Raw genomic sequence first — 16,458 nt, 5'->3', positions numbered from 1 at the left:
TTTTTTTATAATTTTCACAAAAATGTGACTTTTTTGATAATTTTGGCAAAAGCAGGAATTTTTGACAAGTTTGCAGTAGCGATTTTTCGCCCCATACTATGTAGTGACATGACCAACTTGACAATTATCAGATAGTGCACAGTGCAGGTGCAATAATACCTCATCTCATGACTTTGCTGCAAAAATGTGATGTGTGCGTGCGCTTAGCTCAATAGATGAGCGTTTTGACAATCTTTTGAACACGTTTTCTAGGGTAAAAGTCGACGCTCAACATTTTTTGTTCTATACACTTTTCGCATATTTCGCATAATTTTGCAAAAAAACGCGAAAAACGCGTATTTTTTAGAGTTTTTTGCAAATACCTATGAGCCTTTTGCAGACAAAATTTCAATTTCATGGATTAGTAGGAAGAAAGAACTTGTAAAAAGCCACATTTTGGCGAAAACAGTTTTTGTGTAGTACCCTTCAGTTCGGAGCTGTGGCGCTTCAAAGTTTTCTTTTGTCAATTTTACCCCCACCACTATGATAAAAATTTTTGAAAAAAATCGTGTTGAAAGGCCCAGGCTTTCCTTACACATTCCGCGTGGTACCAGAATTTTACCCCCACCACTCATGGATACCGAATTTTTCGCGCAAAAAACGCGTTTTTTGGCTATACTTACCAAGGGGGGTGGGTTGGGGGGCGGAAATTCCGCTCGAAAATTTTTATTGGAGGTACCCAACAATAATCCATCATGATTTTCCAAATCTGGGAACAGGGCCATTTCACCTATCTTAACCGGGAATACCCTTTTGCCAAATTTCATCAGTTCACTAAGTACTTTGTGGTGCTTCAAATTGAATTTAAAGCTTTTTGCAAGTTTCAATGACATTAAAAACTGAAATTTGTTAAGATTTCATCATTTTTTATATGTTTTCATGTTATTTTAAACACATTTTAACAAGAATTAATGCATTTTTTCTGCCAAATTTTCATATTGTTTAATGATTGTAATGCCCATTTAAAAAAATTGTCATCCCTTTTTCAACATATTTTCTCGATGTTTCAATTTTTCAGAAATTCAATCACTTTTTGGTTACCTACGGTGAATGATTTTAATTCTTTATACCCATTTTGATAACATTTATGACATTACATTCCATTTTCAGCAAACGTTAACACGTTTTCACAATGTTTTATTCAACTTTTACTAAATTTGTTCACATTATTTTTTTAATATTTTTTATAATGTTTTATGCAACTTTTTCTAAATTCTGCTGACAGTTCATCATTATCCTAGAATTTTTAACTTATTATAGAACCACTCGAGGTGTCTTCCTCCAATTTGAATAGGACCGCGATTTTTGAAACCAGAAAGGGCGGAAACCCCATAACAAAAATTTCAGCTGCCCAAATTGATTTTTTGATTTTTGGCGAATTTTTGGAAATCCTAAATTTATTAATTTTGATACTCGGGTAATTTATGTTTTTTTCTTTCTTTCTTTTGACTATTAAGTTATTACAAAAACTAATAGGCCATTTGGTTGGTGAACTTTATTCATGGGATCATTAATTAGTAATGATCACTTCAGTAATAATCATACAGTTGTTTTACAACTACATACCTAAGGCAAATGAATAGACAATCGAGTTGACATTTTGAGTTTTATTTAGGTGATCAATAAGAAGTACGAGTACAATAAAATCGTGCTGATTTTGTGTTTGAGGAATTGAAATTCAAAAGTGCATAAGTGAAATAAGGTGTTGACGATTGTTAACATTAAGTTATGTATATCAACGCGAATGCTTCCTTTGCTGGAGAGTTCGAAGTTTTTGCGAATTCGAATAGATAGTATTGACCATGTCTGGAAATATTGATAGATTTATAGGGTATATTCCAAAAGCGACGATTGTTAGAGGTCTTTGAACGATGGTGAGAAATGTAAGAATAACTTGACGGTCTTTAGGCTCGAGATGATACCATGGACTGCAGTAAATTTCCATTGCGATAATTTCATTCTGAAAAATTAAATCAGTAGATAATATTATTATAATTAGATTAGATATGAGAAAATCTAGTTTCTTTTTTTTCTAGTTTGGTTTTTCTATGTAGGTACATTGAAAATCAGCTAGGTACGTAGTAATATATCTGAGATTTCCAATTTATGTATGTACATATTTGAAAGAAAGAAATTATTTTATCGTCACATCATCAATTCTAACAAAATCATTACTTTTTTTCAAAAAAATACATACGAGTATTATATGATTTAAAAAAATAAATTTTCAATTGAAAATCGACCAGAAAAAAAGTTAGCTCCCGGGGAAGCTACGAAGAATAGTCACGGGCTGGCATTTTTAAATAAATCATAGTTTCGGGCAAATCTGCCAACAGGTGGTGTTTTCTCCCATAAATTATTAATTATGATTATTTAATACTTACCATGTTGAAAAACAATTCTCCCATTATGCAGAATATCAGCCAACACAAGGCAATGTCGCTCAACACCAATATAATAACGAGAAAAGTGCGGTGATAGTATCCAGTTTCGGTGATCTGTTCGGTTATAAAACATCAATCAGTATTTTACATAGGTATGTATTTCAATGAGCATAAATGTCTACCAACTCACAGTTGAACTTACCGAACTGACGAAAAATGTGAAAATTACTCCCATAGAATTCATTAGTAAGTAAACGATAGAAACGATGAAATTCATTTTCTCACCATATAGTTTTGCAATGCTACAACAAAAAATACGAGTAAAACAAAGGAGTTCAACTGCTCATACATATATCCTACGAGGCTACGAACAATTGAAAAATTGAAAATATTTTTGTATTGTGAATTTAACTCACCGGTACAGTCTTTGATGTCGTTTAATGACGAGGGTTGTGTTTGAAAGAAATTTGTCCAGTGCCAGAGCTTTTTTTATTTTCATTTCATCAATTTTTGTTAAACTACTCGGTATACGTCCTTCATCCATGGCCAATTCCAAATTGTACGTTTCATCGATACTTCGAAAAACCGAATACGATGTATGGCGTAAAAACAAACCCAGCAACTCAAATCTATCATACATATTGGCGATAATAATGAAAAGCATTATTGGCAAAGACACGCAGCTAATTCCTTCGGGTAGGAGAGTAATGGTTTGTATCATTCGAAAGATGGCACGTACTGCAAATGTCTTAGAGCAAGGAATGTACATCGGGTACAATGTGATGAAATAGTCATCGAAGTTGGCATAATTGTCGAGGTTTTGCATCGTAAAACCAATTACCATGTAACAGCACACTAACACGATGATTTTGATTTCATTTTTCTTCAAAAACTCAACGAAGAATGAAGCATAGTTTCCTCTTATATTCGCTGTTGTCGGCTCAGGCTGAACTGATTCGCAATCTTCGTCATTGAAAAACTCTAATATTTCTGAGAACGAATTTCTCGCGAAGAATATCCAAAGAATATAACAATATTTCGCCCATATTCCACCTGTGGCAGGTGCTGGTATCAAAAAACCGAAGTAATCAGTTATCGGCGCGTTGAATAAGTAAAATAAACACGAAGAGATCACGAAAATATCTTTGACGGTGTTAAAAATGATCCAGAATTTTCTGAAGCTCGTACGCACATCGTTATGAAAATAAAATGCTCCGCAACAGCAATACAATATGAAAATCAGTTTGGTCGTTGCATTTTTATATCTCTGGTCGAATTCGTCGGTGAAAATGAGATCTTTGAGTTTACTCCCAATGATAGAGAAAAATATTTTCATTTTTTGAAAAACGCATCAAGCTACGCGAAACTTATACTTATATCGAATTTGGAACACTTATTCATCGAAGAGAGCCTCAACACTACTGCGGATTAGTTGTTGGAAATGTGTATATATACCTACATCATTATGAACCTACGCACTTTACTCTATACATAATGATCTGAGTAAAATTTTTCCAATGCCAGAATTAAAAATTTTGTCATTAGGCCTAATATAAAATGAAGTAATTTACCCAAGAAGGTAAGACGTAAACTTGAATATAGGTATGTTTGAAATTAGGCATTAAGAAATTTAGGCAGGTAGATAGGTACCGTACATCATCATTCATTTTTTTAAAGTGAACCACAAATGATCGATTTTTCATTTCAACTGAATACATTTATCTACCTTAGCCGTATCTGAGGGCTAGGTACCTACTCATCAACAGATTATGAAATTTTTTCGACTCTGAGTCCTTTGCGCCACCTTAGTTCTTCATTTTTTTGAAAATTTAAAGACAGCAATACAACTAGGGCCATGCAAATTCAAAAAACAGATAGTGTCGCGGTCCTGATATTACGTCAAACATTTAAAAAACTTGAATAAAAACCTGTTAACTTTCTGACACGAAATCAGACTTTTAAAAGCTTGAAAAAAAAGTGATTGAATTTCTGACATTGTGTAGAACCCATTTTTAGTTCTCAATCATCAAAATTGTTTTATTATCGCTGGGACTTGAATGGGACATAGTTTTACATCAAAATACATACATCACTTTGCCGGTTATACCTGCCGATCGAAATCACTATAATACCGAACAGAAATTAAACGTTTTGTAAATTGGTTTCATTTTTTTTTTTTTTTGGAAAATCTCTTATTTTTAGTACAAGCTTAAACGTCAAAAATAATATGTTTTGAAGTTGGTTGTTGTATTCGCAATACAACTAGAATGCGGAGAAGGAGGGGAAAGAAATCAACGATTTCCGATATTTTTTCAGGCTTCTTAAATGTGGAATTATGATTTTTTTAATACGATATAATCGACTTTTCGCCCATTATGAGCCATTCGAACCGTTATTCGTGACTTTCCAGTCTGTCCGTCTTTAAGTAATAATAAGTATAATTTTCATAAGAATATGAAGTCGGTTGGAAGAAAACCTTGACAATGCGATCAACTAGAATCCATTAATGTAATTTATCTACCCTTGAAAAATTTGTGACCTTTTAACGTTCGAATGACAAAAGGCACGAAATAAAGGGGAAATGAGTAAGAAGCAGAAATCGAATGAATTATTTCAACGTTGGTGCGAATTTCATTTATTCAAAAGAGCATTATCTTGTGGAAAAAGTTCCAAAATATCCTCGATACCTCTAGGAATCAATAAAAAATAACAAGCAAAGAATCAACGGGCCTCATATCCAACTACGTAGAAGAAAATGTTATGCGATGTTACATTGAAATTGATCGACGAAATTGCTTTTTTAAAGGTGACGGCCAAAATCCATTTGTGACCATAACGTATGGCAGTAGACTCACTATACTTGGGTATAGGTAAATTAAAATACGAGCAACATTTATTTTTTATAACTCTTTAAGTAGGTTGGTAGGTACCTATAACTTGAAAATTTACAGTATTACTCGCAAGTTTTGAGATATAACTATTGCACATTCTAAAATGACTATAAATGAATGAATATTAGAAATGCCTAAAATTTAACAAAATAAGTTTTCAAAATCTAAGCGCCAAAATTCAATTTTGACCATGAGGATCGGCGGTACTTTGAAAAATCATCAAAATTGACTTTCACGACTTTTAGCCTAACTTGCAAATTGAAGGGGCTACAAATGATTTTTAATTTCAAAAAATCGCGATGAAAAAAGTAAATGCGGAAATGAATACTAGTTACTTCAAAAAATAAACAAATTTTGTTATGATCATTTTTTTTAGGTACTCTAAAATTCAAGTTTACAGGCATCAACTTCAAGTCAAATTCTCCTTTCCTTCCAAAAAAGCCATGGTTAGATAAATACCTTTCAATTGTTGAGAAGATTTTATAGAGTACGTAGTTCAAGAAAACAGCATCTGGAAAATTGTACAACTTCAAATTTCAAATTGTGGAGCAGGGAGGGAGAGGAACCAATTTCGAGAACCGAATTTGTGTAAAAATGGACGAATATTCTCATCATTCCTAAATTAAGGAAGCAGATTTGGTGTCGAAGAGGGTATCTTTTTTCATCTAATGAAACTCGCATCAATTTATAATATTGTAACGTTGATTTCTGATTAAGTATACATTTGAAATCCAAAAACATACCTAATTGGAACCTTTTTTCTCTTGAAGGGAAACGTGTGGCAATTTTTTTAGAAAATTATTCGCAAACAATGGCAAATCTGAAATTTTTAATACAAAATATAAAATTACAAAAATTGGAATCTTGATAATTTGAAAAATTGTGTGAGTCGAAAACTAATAAATCTGAAAAAAATTGTTGAAAAATAATCTTCAAAGTTTAAAATTTATTCTTAATACGAATACATAGTTGATTATCGCAAAAAATTTTCTTGAATTTTAGACACGTTATTATTTTGGGGAAATAGTTGGAAAATTTCATACCCTATTTTCGACCTGCCAAATCGATTGGAATCTATCAACTACAACCCGTTTTGAGTAGTTCTGGAGCCTCCAGTAGATTTTTGAAACTCGGAATTCCCACAAAATTTCATCAATGGAGTTGGAAAGCCGCGACATTCATTCTGCAAACTAATTTTAATTCGCTACGAAGTCGACTGCAGGTGAATTTCAAGTCGTTTTGGAGCCTCCAGTAGATTTCTGAAACTCGAAATCCCCACAAAATTTCATCAAATGGATTTGGAAAGCCGAAATTTACTTTGCAACTAATGTCTTTTGGAGCCTCCAGCGATTTTTTAAAAATTACTGGAGCCTCCAGTACATTTTTAAAACTTGAAATTTCTCCAAAATTTCATCAAACGAAGATGGAAAGCCGAAATTTACTCTGCACACCAATTTTAACACTCTCTGAAGACAACTTCAGTTGGATTCAAGTCATTTTGGAGCCTCCAGATGACTTTTTGAAAATTACTGGAGTCTCCACCAAGTTTTTTAAACTTGAAATTCCCACAACATTTTATCAAATGGAGTTAGCAAGCTGAAATTTACTTCGCAAACTAATTTCAATACGATATGAAGTCCTCTGTATGGTGTTTCAAATAGTTTTGAAGCTTCTAGCTACTTTTTGGAAATTTCAATTTTCCAAATAACGCCATACAACCTCCCAAAAAGTCGTTGGAGGCTCCAAAACGACTTGAATCCACCTGAAGTTGACTTCGTAGCGTATTGAAATTAGTTTTCACAATGAATTTTGGCTTTCCAACTCCATTGATGAGATTTTGTGGGAATTTCCAGTTTCAAAAATCTACTGGAGGCTCCACTGCTCAAAACGGGTTGTAACAGATACCAATCGATTTGGCAGGTCGAAAATAGGGTATATTCCAAATTTCAACTTTCTAGGTCACTTTGGTAAAATTTTGATTTTTTCCCTCATTTTTGGCCTAAATTTGATTTTTAAAAATTCACCAAAAATCGAAAAAGGCACTTTAGCACTTGAAATTTTGACAGGTGATATTCGTTTGTCTGCTCTTTCGACCTACCTTTGTATGGATTAAAAAATTTCGTACAAGTCCTATGTTGGAACGCAAAATCTGCAATTTTGGCCAATCTGTCAACCAAAATGGCCGCCATTTTGTAAGGCCACTTTTTTTTTTGAGGACAAGGGTTAGAAATGTTCCTTAGGACTTCCCCTTTGAGAAAAAAGTTGTCCCGGAGGATCGGCAGGGGATGCAGTAGGTCCTTATGCGGGCCCCGACTGATCATATTCAAGAAAATTTTTCATATGAGCACAAGTCAGCCCCTTCACCCAAAATCAAGGCAACCATACCTACTTGTGCTCAGCAAGATTTATTTTATAGGTGGACAGGTGGACACAGGTAAACCCAAGTCACCCATGAAGCATCGTGTATATTTTTTCAAAATTTTCTACTTGTACATATTCTTTTTTTTTTACCAGAACACTGCGCTAAAAAATCCATTTTACCAATCACTGGTTCATTTACCACTATATAATATTAAGCAGTCGGGGTAAATTTTCGTTTCCGATATTCGAAAGTTGGAGAGTTTATAATGACTAAAAGATATTAATGTTTACATAAGCGGGGATTATTTCATTTGTTGCAATTTCGAATAAAGGCACGGGCTGGGAAAAAGGTGCTTTGAAAATTACTCGCTTGATAAAAGCATTCGGGTACGACGGTTTTCATTTTCGTATAAATGTTTTTCTTATTAAAAGATTAATTAAAACTTAAAACGCATTATTCGCAACCTTATAATCCTTGTAACGTATAAAAAATAAACCAGATTATAACAGAGAAAAAAAAACTTTAAACCTAAACTCTCGAGTGAAACCACATAGATCATTCTCTCTATACGTTATAGGATAATCTTCGGTATAGGCGCGAAAGATGTTAAATTAGTACGCTATTGTTTTGCAAATTTGATTCGGTTTAAAGTACATATCTCGACGGGTAGAACGTTAACGAGCTACATTACCCGGGAGGGTTGTTACCACACGTTGGATATGCTTTTTAAACGTACGTAGTTAGATAAATAGTCGTATTATTGTTCCAATGAAATGGTAACACTCGTCTAAATCGAATGAAATTATATCTAGCGTGCTGAGGGTGCGAGTACGCGAGTAAGTATATAGTATGGTTAAGTCGTGTAACACTATCAGATCAATTCGTTTATAAAACATTTACCCCAATACCAAACATCCCTTTAATCGTCCAATCATCTCCTGCTGTTTATCCAAGCTATAAAGGGTGGCATTTTGTATCGTTTATGTGGCCTGTTCTATACCCTACAAAATTGCATATAGTTTATTCTTATCTTCATCACTGGGTACACCTACATCTACATAGACACGTATGTGTGATCTTATTAGCGAACAGAATGTCCTATATCTGAATCTACGTACTTATAGATATATTAAGATTCAAGAATCAATTAACCTTTCACACCTGGCTGCGATGGCGCGGGCGAAGCTACGCAGATACCTAGGTAACTACGAGTATGATTTAAAAATCAATCAGAATAAATCAACGATAAACGCGTAAGGCAATTTGCGAAACGAGTTTGCAAATTAGATCGTCCAAGTATCGCTAATCGTCCATATTTAAGATGTAATTCGAAATCCGTAATAAGAATAACATCCATTAATCACCTGGCTGGGATTAAAATTCACCCAGGTTCGTCATATCTATACGTATTCTTATTTATAGCGAATTACTGGATAGAAATATTACCCCCTTCAGGGGTTCCTCGAACACCTTTAAGCTTGTTGATGGGCTCGTAGTGAGTTTTGATTTTCTAAACGAGCATCTATCATCTTTATCCTCTGCAAGTCGTCCAGCAGGAGCTACTACAGCAAAGACTGTGCCTTTGAAGCTTCATCCAGGCAGGGGAGTGCTCAGCAATTTGGGGGTCCAAGCCAAATAGGGACCCTGGACCTTGGGTCCCAGCATCCTGGTGAAGTGAAATCTTTAGTTCGTATACAGATTTATACGTGTTAATGCCACTTGCTGCGAATGACATTCTTCCAATATGGTACACGGTCCAAGCACGTTTTCAATTCGCCTCTAATGATGACCATTTAATACACTGGTAAATCTGCAGGTACCGGATAAACAATATTGTTAATCGTGGCAAGAGTTCCATTTAACCACAAGACTTCTGATAGACTCCGGAATACAGAACACAGACTGTTCGGCAACAGGTAAGCGTATTATTAGGCTTCTGTATAGAGAGACCTGTGTATACGTATACGATAAGAATAGTGATACAAGAAGCTAATAATAAAATAAAAAAGACCAAAGTAGCCATCTACCCCCTACCAGCGTAACACATGCTTTGGTAGCCTTTGAAAGGGAATTCGTTAAGCGTTTGTAAATAAGTAAAGGTTATTTATCGAAAATCAATGATGTGAGAAACGTCACTTTAAGGGTGTTTTCTTCGAATCGAAGCCGGCTGCTGACTCTGCTGGAAGTCTATAAAAAATGTATTACACATTTCGATCGTCGCGTACTCGCCGAGCTTATTATATATCTTTTATTATATAGGTATATGTGCTACCTATATGCCTTCTTTAAGGTGTGTAACAATCGTTCGATTCAATCAATTATTTAACGCGTTGCAAAAAAGGTGCCAATCTTGATGGGTTTTATGAAGTCGTCAAATTGACTTCTGCGCATTCCAATAATACCTACATCTATGTACGATGGACTCGTATTAGTGGAAATCTATCGGCGAGAAATTCTTCGCAGGTACAGTTATGGGAATATTTCAAGGATGGAAATCGTCAATGGATGATATCTTAATACAGATACATATAAACGATTAATAAGCTTATCGACACAACTCGAGAGTAGGTAATTAAAAAATAAAAACAACAGGAAGAAAAAAAACAAAAAGCATACGAGGTTTTTTGCATCTAAGCTGCTGCCTGCAGTAAAACTATTATAGATTTTAACGATTTATGTACAGCAGGTTGAAGTGAAGAAGAGTAGGTAAAGTGTTGACTTCCGAGAGAATCAATTAAAATTATTGAAAGCTGGTTTATAGGTAGCTATCAGGATTTTTAGGATAAAAAAAGAAAGCAAAGAAACTTATTCTAGCACTTTGAATTTTTATCTGCTCAAGCAGATATCTCAATTTTTGGCGAATTTCACAAAAATTAGATACCTGCCTACGCAATGTAAAATTTTTGGATTTGAAAAATGGTGAGAAACCTAATGAGATGACCTTACCCCTTCCCATGTGCCTTTCAGTTCTTACAGCAGTTCCAGCTATCAAAAGAGGTTGGTACAGCCCCACAAAATTTGGATCTCTATTCAGAAAATTTTGGATGTTTGTTCTCTTCCATTCAGTATGCAACCTCAAAATTTTGGGAAAAGATAAAAGTATGAAAGAACATCATAGGATCGAATACAAAACATGAATAGATATTTGGACTCACAATCAGTTTAACCTCTCTCCATTGCCCTTCCATGATATTTTGTTGCGGTAGAAATCTATTTTCAAAAACAGAAAGAAAAAACAAAAGAAACAGGGAAATACCTCTCTTCCACTCTTCAAGCTATTTCGATAGATTTTTCGAGAAAAAAATTGTAAAGTTGAAAAGCGACAGGTGAAATCTTCATTTTTTTGGATCATCGAGTTGAAAAAAAAATCACTCCTTCAAAACTGAAAACGTAAGTTTCAAAATTTTTCATACGCAAAACATCAGGGAAATGTGGACAAACATCATAATGATTCAGAACAAAAATTAAATAATTACTAGAACGAAAAATTGATTTTGAAAATGATTTCATCTCTAATCGTTTCACAACAACTGACTGATCTGATGGTAAATTTTTCAAAAAAATCATTTGCGAACGAATCAGACAAAAATATAAAAAATCGAAAACATTAAAAAATTTAGAATTGACTCGTAATTAGGAATCGAAATCATCTGTGAAAATGGAATTAGAAAATGAAATTATCGTTCACGGACGACTGATTCATCATCAATTTTTAAGCAAATCATTCTCGAACGAACCAGTCATAAAATTAATTTTGAAAAGGGTTCAATTGTTTACGAACGACTGATTCATAATTAATTTTCAAACAAGTGATTCGCGAACGAGAAACAAGTTAGATATAATTACTCACAAATCACAATGAAAAAAATAAAATAAAATTATGATCATTGCAAAAAACTCAAAAACAATTTTAAAATGATTCTCTTTCTCCACCTTTTATGAACGACTTATTCATTATTCATTCTTCAACAAATCATTCGCGAACAAAGTTAAAATTAATCCAATAGAAGAAATAAAATATCACAGAAAATGAAATTTCCGCAATCGAAAAATTTTCAAAAAATTGCAGTACCCATTTACAATTTACATCTACGAGTATAAGTATCTCATATCTAGTCTTTAAAAATTGCTTCATTTTCTTGCTCTTCGACTCTCCATCGAGCATCGATTTCAAAACTTAATGTGGGAAAAAATGTTCAAAAAATTACAGTATCAACTCCTGTGTGTAGTCTTAAAAAATTGCTTCATTTTATTGCTCTTTTACTCTCCATTGATTTCAAAATTTTGTGAACAATCTGAGATGTTTTCAACATATTCTAAAAGATACCACGATGCTTTCAATTTTTCAAAAAAACGAGATATTTTGAGTATTCCTTGAAGCGAATGGCTCACAAAATTTTACAATCGATAGTGAGCAACAAAATAGAACGTTAAATAAGTACATATTTCGAAGACAAAATTTTGTATTACGAAGATAGAAGCGTAGGTATTTTTATGTTGATTCAGATCGATTCGATTATAATTAGCATCACTGAACTGAAATTCTAATAACCTCATGTAACAATTAACATGATATATTCAATTCTCAAGAAAGTGACGGAACCAATGAAAAAGTCGCTGACATTGAATAAAAAAATAATATTTTCGTATTTGCAGCTCCAAAAAACGATTTCTTCAATTTTCAAGAAATTTTCAGGGGGTCAATGGGGGCGTTGGAAGGGCTTAATCAAAAAAGTAAGTCGATATTCGTATTCAGCGCTCCCAAAAACCTAATAAACCATACGTCACACGATTTTGTCAATTTTCAGAAAAGTGAGGGTGGGGGCTATGGGTGCAATGGAAGCAATGGGTATGTTGGAGGGGTCAATTCAAAAAAATGAGTTCATATTCAGGTTCAGCGTTTTTGAGAACATATGAAACGATATGTCACACAATATTTGACATTTCTTTTCATATTTCGACCGGAATTTTTGAGCTCATCGCCCCCCCCCCTTCAACGCTGATTCCTCGAGTCCCATCACGAAAAATTTATAGTTGTAAGTATCATAAAAATTTATGTTTCCTGGATTTCTTAAAAATAACTTCTACATTGTATAACTCCAAAATTTAATAACATTTTGAATACATAATAGCAGCGCTTTCAAAATAGGCTCATTTTTAAACTTTCCAAATTGACAAAAATTTTCAACTTTTTAAATCTAAAAACCTACTGAAAAAAAAAATTATGTACAATTAGAGGATTTTAACCCAAAACCAGGTTGATTTAACATGGAATGACCCATTTGGAACCGACAAAGGAGGAGTTGCGAGAAGGTCATTTTTTGGCCCCAGCTACTGGTAGTTCTCGACTCAACCACTCTTGAAATGCTGTAATAAATGTCCCAAATACGAATCTGTGGTTAGTTAACCCAAAATGACCATCTTTTGGGCTCCAGAGGTTCCCAAAGTTGTGAATAAAAAAAGAATATGCGAGGATATTTTTCTATTTTTGACCCTCGGGGGCAGAATTGGGGGGAGGTTGATTTTTGGAAAATTTTGGAACCACTATTTTGAACCTACCCTTTTGAGCTCCGCCAAAAAGATTTTTACAGTTTATTAGTATCTGAAAGATCTCTATCCTACCTAATTTTGAGCTCAATAAAATTTTGGGCTGGTACTCAAAAATCTAATTTTCCAATTTTTGTAATTTCTGTATTTTGGGAACCTCTGGAAAACTAGAAATCTGTGATTTGCGCCAAACGTAACGTTTTGAGGTTGGATATTCAATAATATAGATGAAAAAGTTGAATTAAACTTCCTACATATTCGTAATTTTGAACCCTTTTTTTAGAGCCCTCCACTTTAGGCACCCCTACAAAATGCGTTTATGCATATTTTTTCAAATAAATCGAAGAACTTACATTTGAAATACACATAGCAAGTGCTGGATAATTTTTCATATGATTTTCCCTGTAACTTTCAAAATTAAGTGATTTTGGGTCAAATTCTAGGATTTTTACTTCGTTGAAATCGTGAAAACGTGATTTTAACATCTTTTTGAAGAGTAAAATCACAGAATTTGACCCAAAATAGTTCAAACTGAGGGTGATTTTTTTGTAAGACACTGTAATAAAAATTGACCCATCGAATTGCTAATTGCTGGTTGGAAACATATCGATTATGTGCATTTTCTGTCCATAATTTACCATTAAGTAGCTATTTCTAGAAAATTTCAAATCTTTTCAAATCAAAACTGAATGAACAAAAAACAAGAATTTTTTGAGTGGCAATGTAAGATCAGTAGTTTAATGCAACGATTTTCAAAATTAGATCGTTCATTAATTTCAAAAAAAAAAAGGATGGAATTTTCTAAATTAATACATGATTTACAATCAGATTTTTAAAATCTGACCATTTATTGCAGATTTCAGTTCATTAGGTCAAAAAAATCTCAAATTTTATGATATTTATTATAGTTGTTCCAGTAGCTACGCTTAATAGGTCGCCTTTAATCGCCATTTCCTCGATTTGTAATACGAGGTGTTTTCACTGAGACTGAGACTGGATCTGGATTTTCTCAAGATAGGCACTTTCATTCTTTTTATGGAAAAAATGTTCGACATATCTACGTCTCAACGATTGTATAAAAATGTGGAGACAAATAAGCCGGGTCATCAACTTCGAAGGTGACCATTTTTTTTCGTCTGTGATTCTGAATCCTTAAACTAATGAAATCTGACGGTGGAGATGAACCTTTGGTTTTGGAAGATATTGTACAAAATATTTATTATTATTTTTTCCTAACGCAGCTCCTCTTCAACGTGAAGTACCATCGAACAGCTAATCATCCTCATCGAAGCTTTGGTACATAGAGATCATGTTGCCACTCAATAATTCCAGTCGGTGCAGTAACTGATAAGAGATCCAAAGCCAGTGAAAACACCTCGTATTCTTCATCCAGCCAAAAACTGAAATCACTGATAAGAACTGCATAATTAGAATGAATCTTTGAAATCGAATATTATTTCCATCTCCCGCATGCAGAAGCATCTCAACAACTCTATCATCGCTCATCAATTTTCTCAATAAAGTTGGTATCTACATCGCGATACGCAGATATATCTCGAAGCAATAAAACTCGAATTATTTCCACATTTAAAACTTATTCCGATCAATTGACTCGAACGCGACGACATCGCAAGTTACTAGCTGTGAAATACGAATAATAAAAATGTTATTAGGTGTACGATACACGAGGAAAAAATACATTAATCTTCGCCTACGAAGTTTGACAAAGTCCACGAGCACCGTGTATCAATATCTATACTCAATAGAATGGAGAATATAAGCGAAGAAAAAATGCATAAAATTTCTAACCAACGAGGGTCGGCTTGGCTCAGCTTATGTATTATTTGTATCATCGGTTCACAAAAGGGTACTACAAAAGAATGGCCGCGCTTTTGATTTTCGAAAACGGTCAATGATTCTGGCTTTATAATCTAACAAAAATCGGCGAATGTTTCGGATACGGTATTTTGCTAACAATGGATACGTTTTATAACGTCATTACAAGCCATTTATGTTTCTTAATAGAATCCATTGTATACGATTGAAGCGTCGAGAGACTGTTATTTTTATAACTGGCGCCTGCTTTTCATGTGTATTATCAACATTTTTCGCAAGTTTTTCGCATCATGAGGTAATAATCGCGAACCGACGATACATTTTGATAGCTGTAATCTAAATAATAGACATGATCAGTACGAGCTATAGAGATACAAATTTGCTGTTGATATCATTCTTGTATAGTACATATTAATAAGAGCAATGTTCAAATGATTCCATAGTCTACTTACGATCATTAGCGAGCTCCGGTGTTCCAGTTTCCGGCGGTGGAAGGACAAACACGAAAGGATCACGTTTGATTGAAGCACATCGATCAATCTCCAACACAATTTTCAAAACACAAACACGAGACACCAAGCGAAAAACTATCGAAATGATTCTGTTTTACAACATTATTCCACGAAAATTCATGAATTTGTTAATGAACGAACTTCGTAACAAAATAATTAATCAAACTACGACAAAATGTCAACATTCGACAAAAAACTGACAAAAGATCCGACATTTTGAATGTTTGATTTTGATTTGTTTTTGTTGACATTTGACTCAGCTGTTTTTTGTTTTCGTTCTTCAAGGATTCGAATCCATCATCCAATCAAAATCGTTTATCCTTTATAAGATAATTTAATAATTTAATTTTAAATTTATTATTATTTTTAATTTTAATTTTAAATTTTAATAATTCTTTTAAATTTTAGTCAAAATTATCAATTATGTAATATTAGGTGATCATTGATCACCTAAATATGATCATTGATCATATTCATGGATCAGGAAAAAAGATTGACACTTGAAGACAGGTTAAGATGACCAGGAGATGACAGAAACTAGAAAGACCACCTTGGCCACATTTTCTGCATTTTGGAAAGAAGAAAGAACTTTTCCTTTTCAGCCACCTGACCTACCAAATTTAAATGAGTGAATAATTCATCTTCTCACCTTCTGTGAAAAATAAAATGAAACGACTTACAGAATTCATTGCAAAATGCGATCGCATAATAGGTACCTTTGGTAATTTGGTATCGGTCTCGATCATCACTAACGTCATTTCTCATTCCTATACCTCACTGACTTCACTGACTTGAGCTCAAGAAGAACTTCATTCTCGAGAATTCAGCTAGATATTCAAGATATCTCTACCTCTGGCCCCATCAATTCCAAAATCACATAAAACAGC

General features: G+C 33.7%; 1 protein-coding gene across 2 annotated transcripts; it reads right to left on the bottom strand.

Annotated features, from left to right (window-relative positions):
- Positions 1–1,631: 1,631 nt before the first annotated feature.
- Positions 1,632–15,785, bottom strand: LOC135849017 (odorant receptor 43a-like). 2 transcript variants are annotated; one of them, XM_065369148.1, is made up of 5 exons: positions 15,512–15,785; positions 2,840–3,488; positions 2,626–2,725; positions 2,424–2,537; positions 1,632–1,999 (listed from the first exon to the last, which is right to left on the bottom strand). In XM_065369148.1, the coding sequence occupies exons 2-5, from the start codon at positions 3,265–3,267 to the stop codon at positions 1,775–1,777; spliced, it is 867 nt and encodes a 288-aa protein (XP_065225220.1). In that variant the 5' UTR covers positions 3,268–3,488; positions 15,512–15,785; the 3' UTR covers positions 1,632–1,774. The 2 variants fall into 2 exon arrangements, with proteins under 2 accessions (XP_065225220.1, XP_065225221.1); XM_065369149.1 differs by having other exon boundaries at positions 2,840–3,052.
- Positions 15,786–16,458: the final 673 nt, after the last annotated feature.

The sequence above is a fragment of the Planococcus citri genome, chromosome 5, assembly GCF_950023065.1.
Source record: "Planococcus citri chromosome 5, ihPlaCitr1.1, whole genome shotgun sequence".
Classification (NCBI taxonomy): domain Eukaryota; kingdom Metazoa; phylum Arthropoda; class Insecta; order Hemiptera; family Pseudococcidae; genus Planococcus; species Planococcus citri.
Note: the sequence above shows the minus strand (reverse complement) of the source record. Positions and strands in the feature narration are given on the sequence as shown.

Bases quoted from the DNA above. Each gene is read 5' to 3' on its own strand.
- LOC135849017 (XM_065369148.1), bottom strand. From the start codon at position 3,267: ATGGTAATTGGTTTTACGATGCAAAACCTCGACAATTATGCCAACTTC. The intron at 2,726-2,839 runs GTGAGTTAAATT...TTTTTGTTGTAG, and splicing joins CGACATCAAAGACTGTACCG to CATTGCAAAACTATATGGTG. The intron at 2,000-2,423 runs GTAAGTATTAAA...TTAATTTTTCAG, and splicing joins GAGAATTGTTTTTCAACATG to AATGAAATTATCGCAATGGA.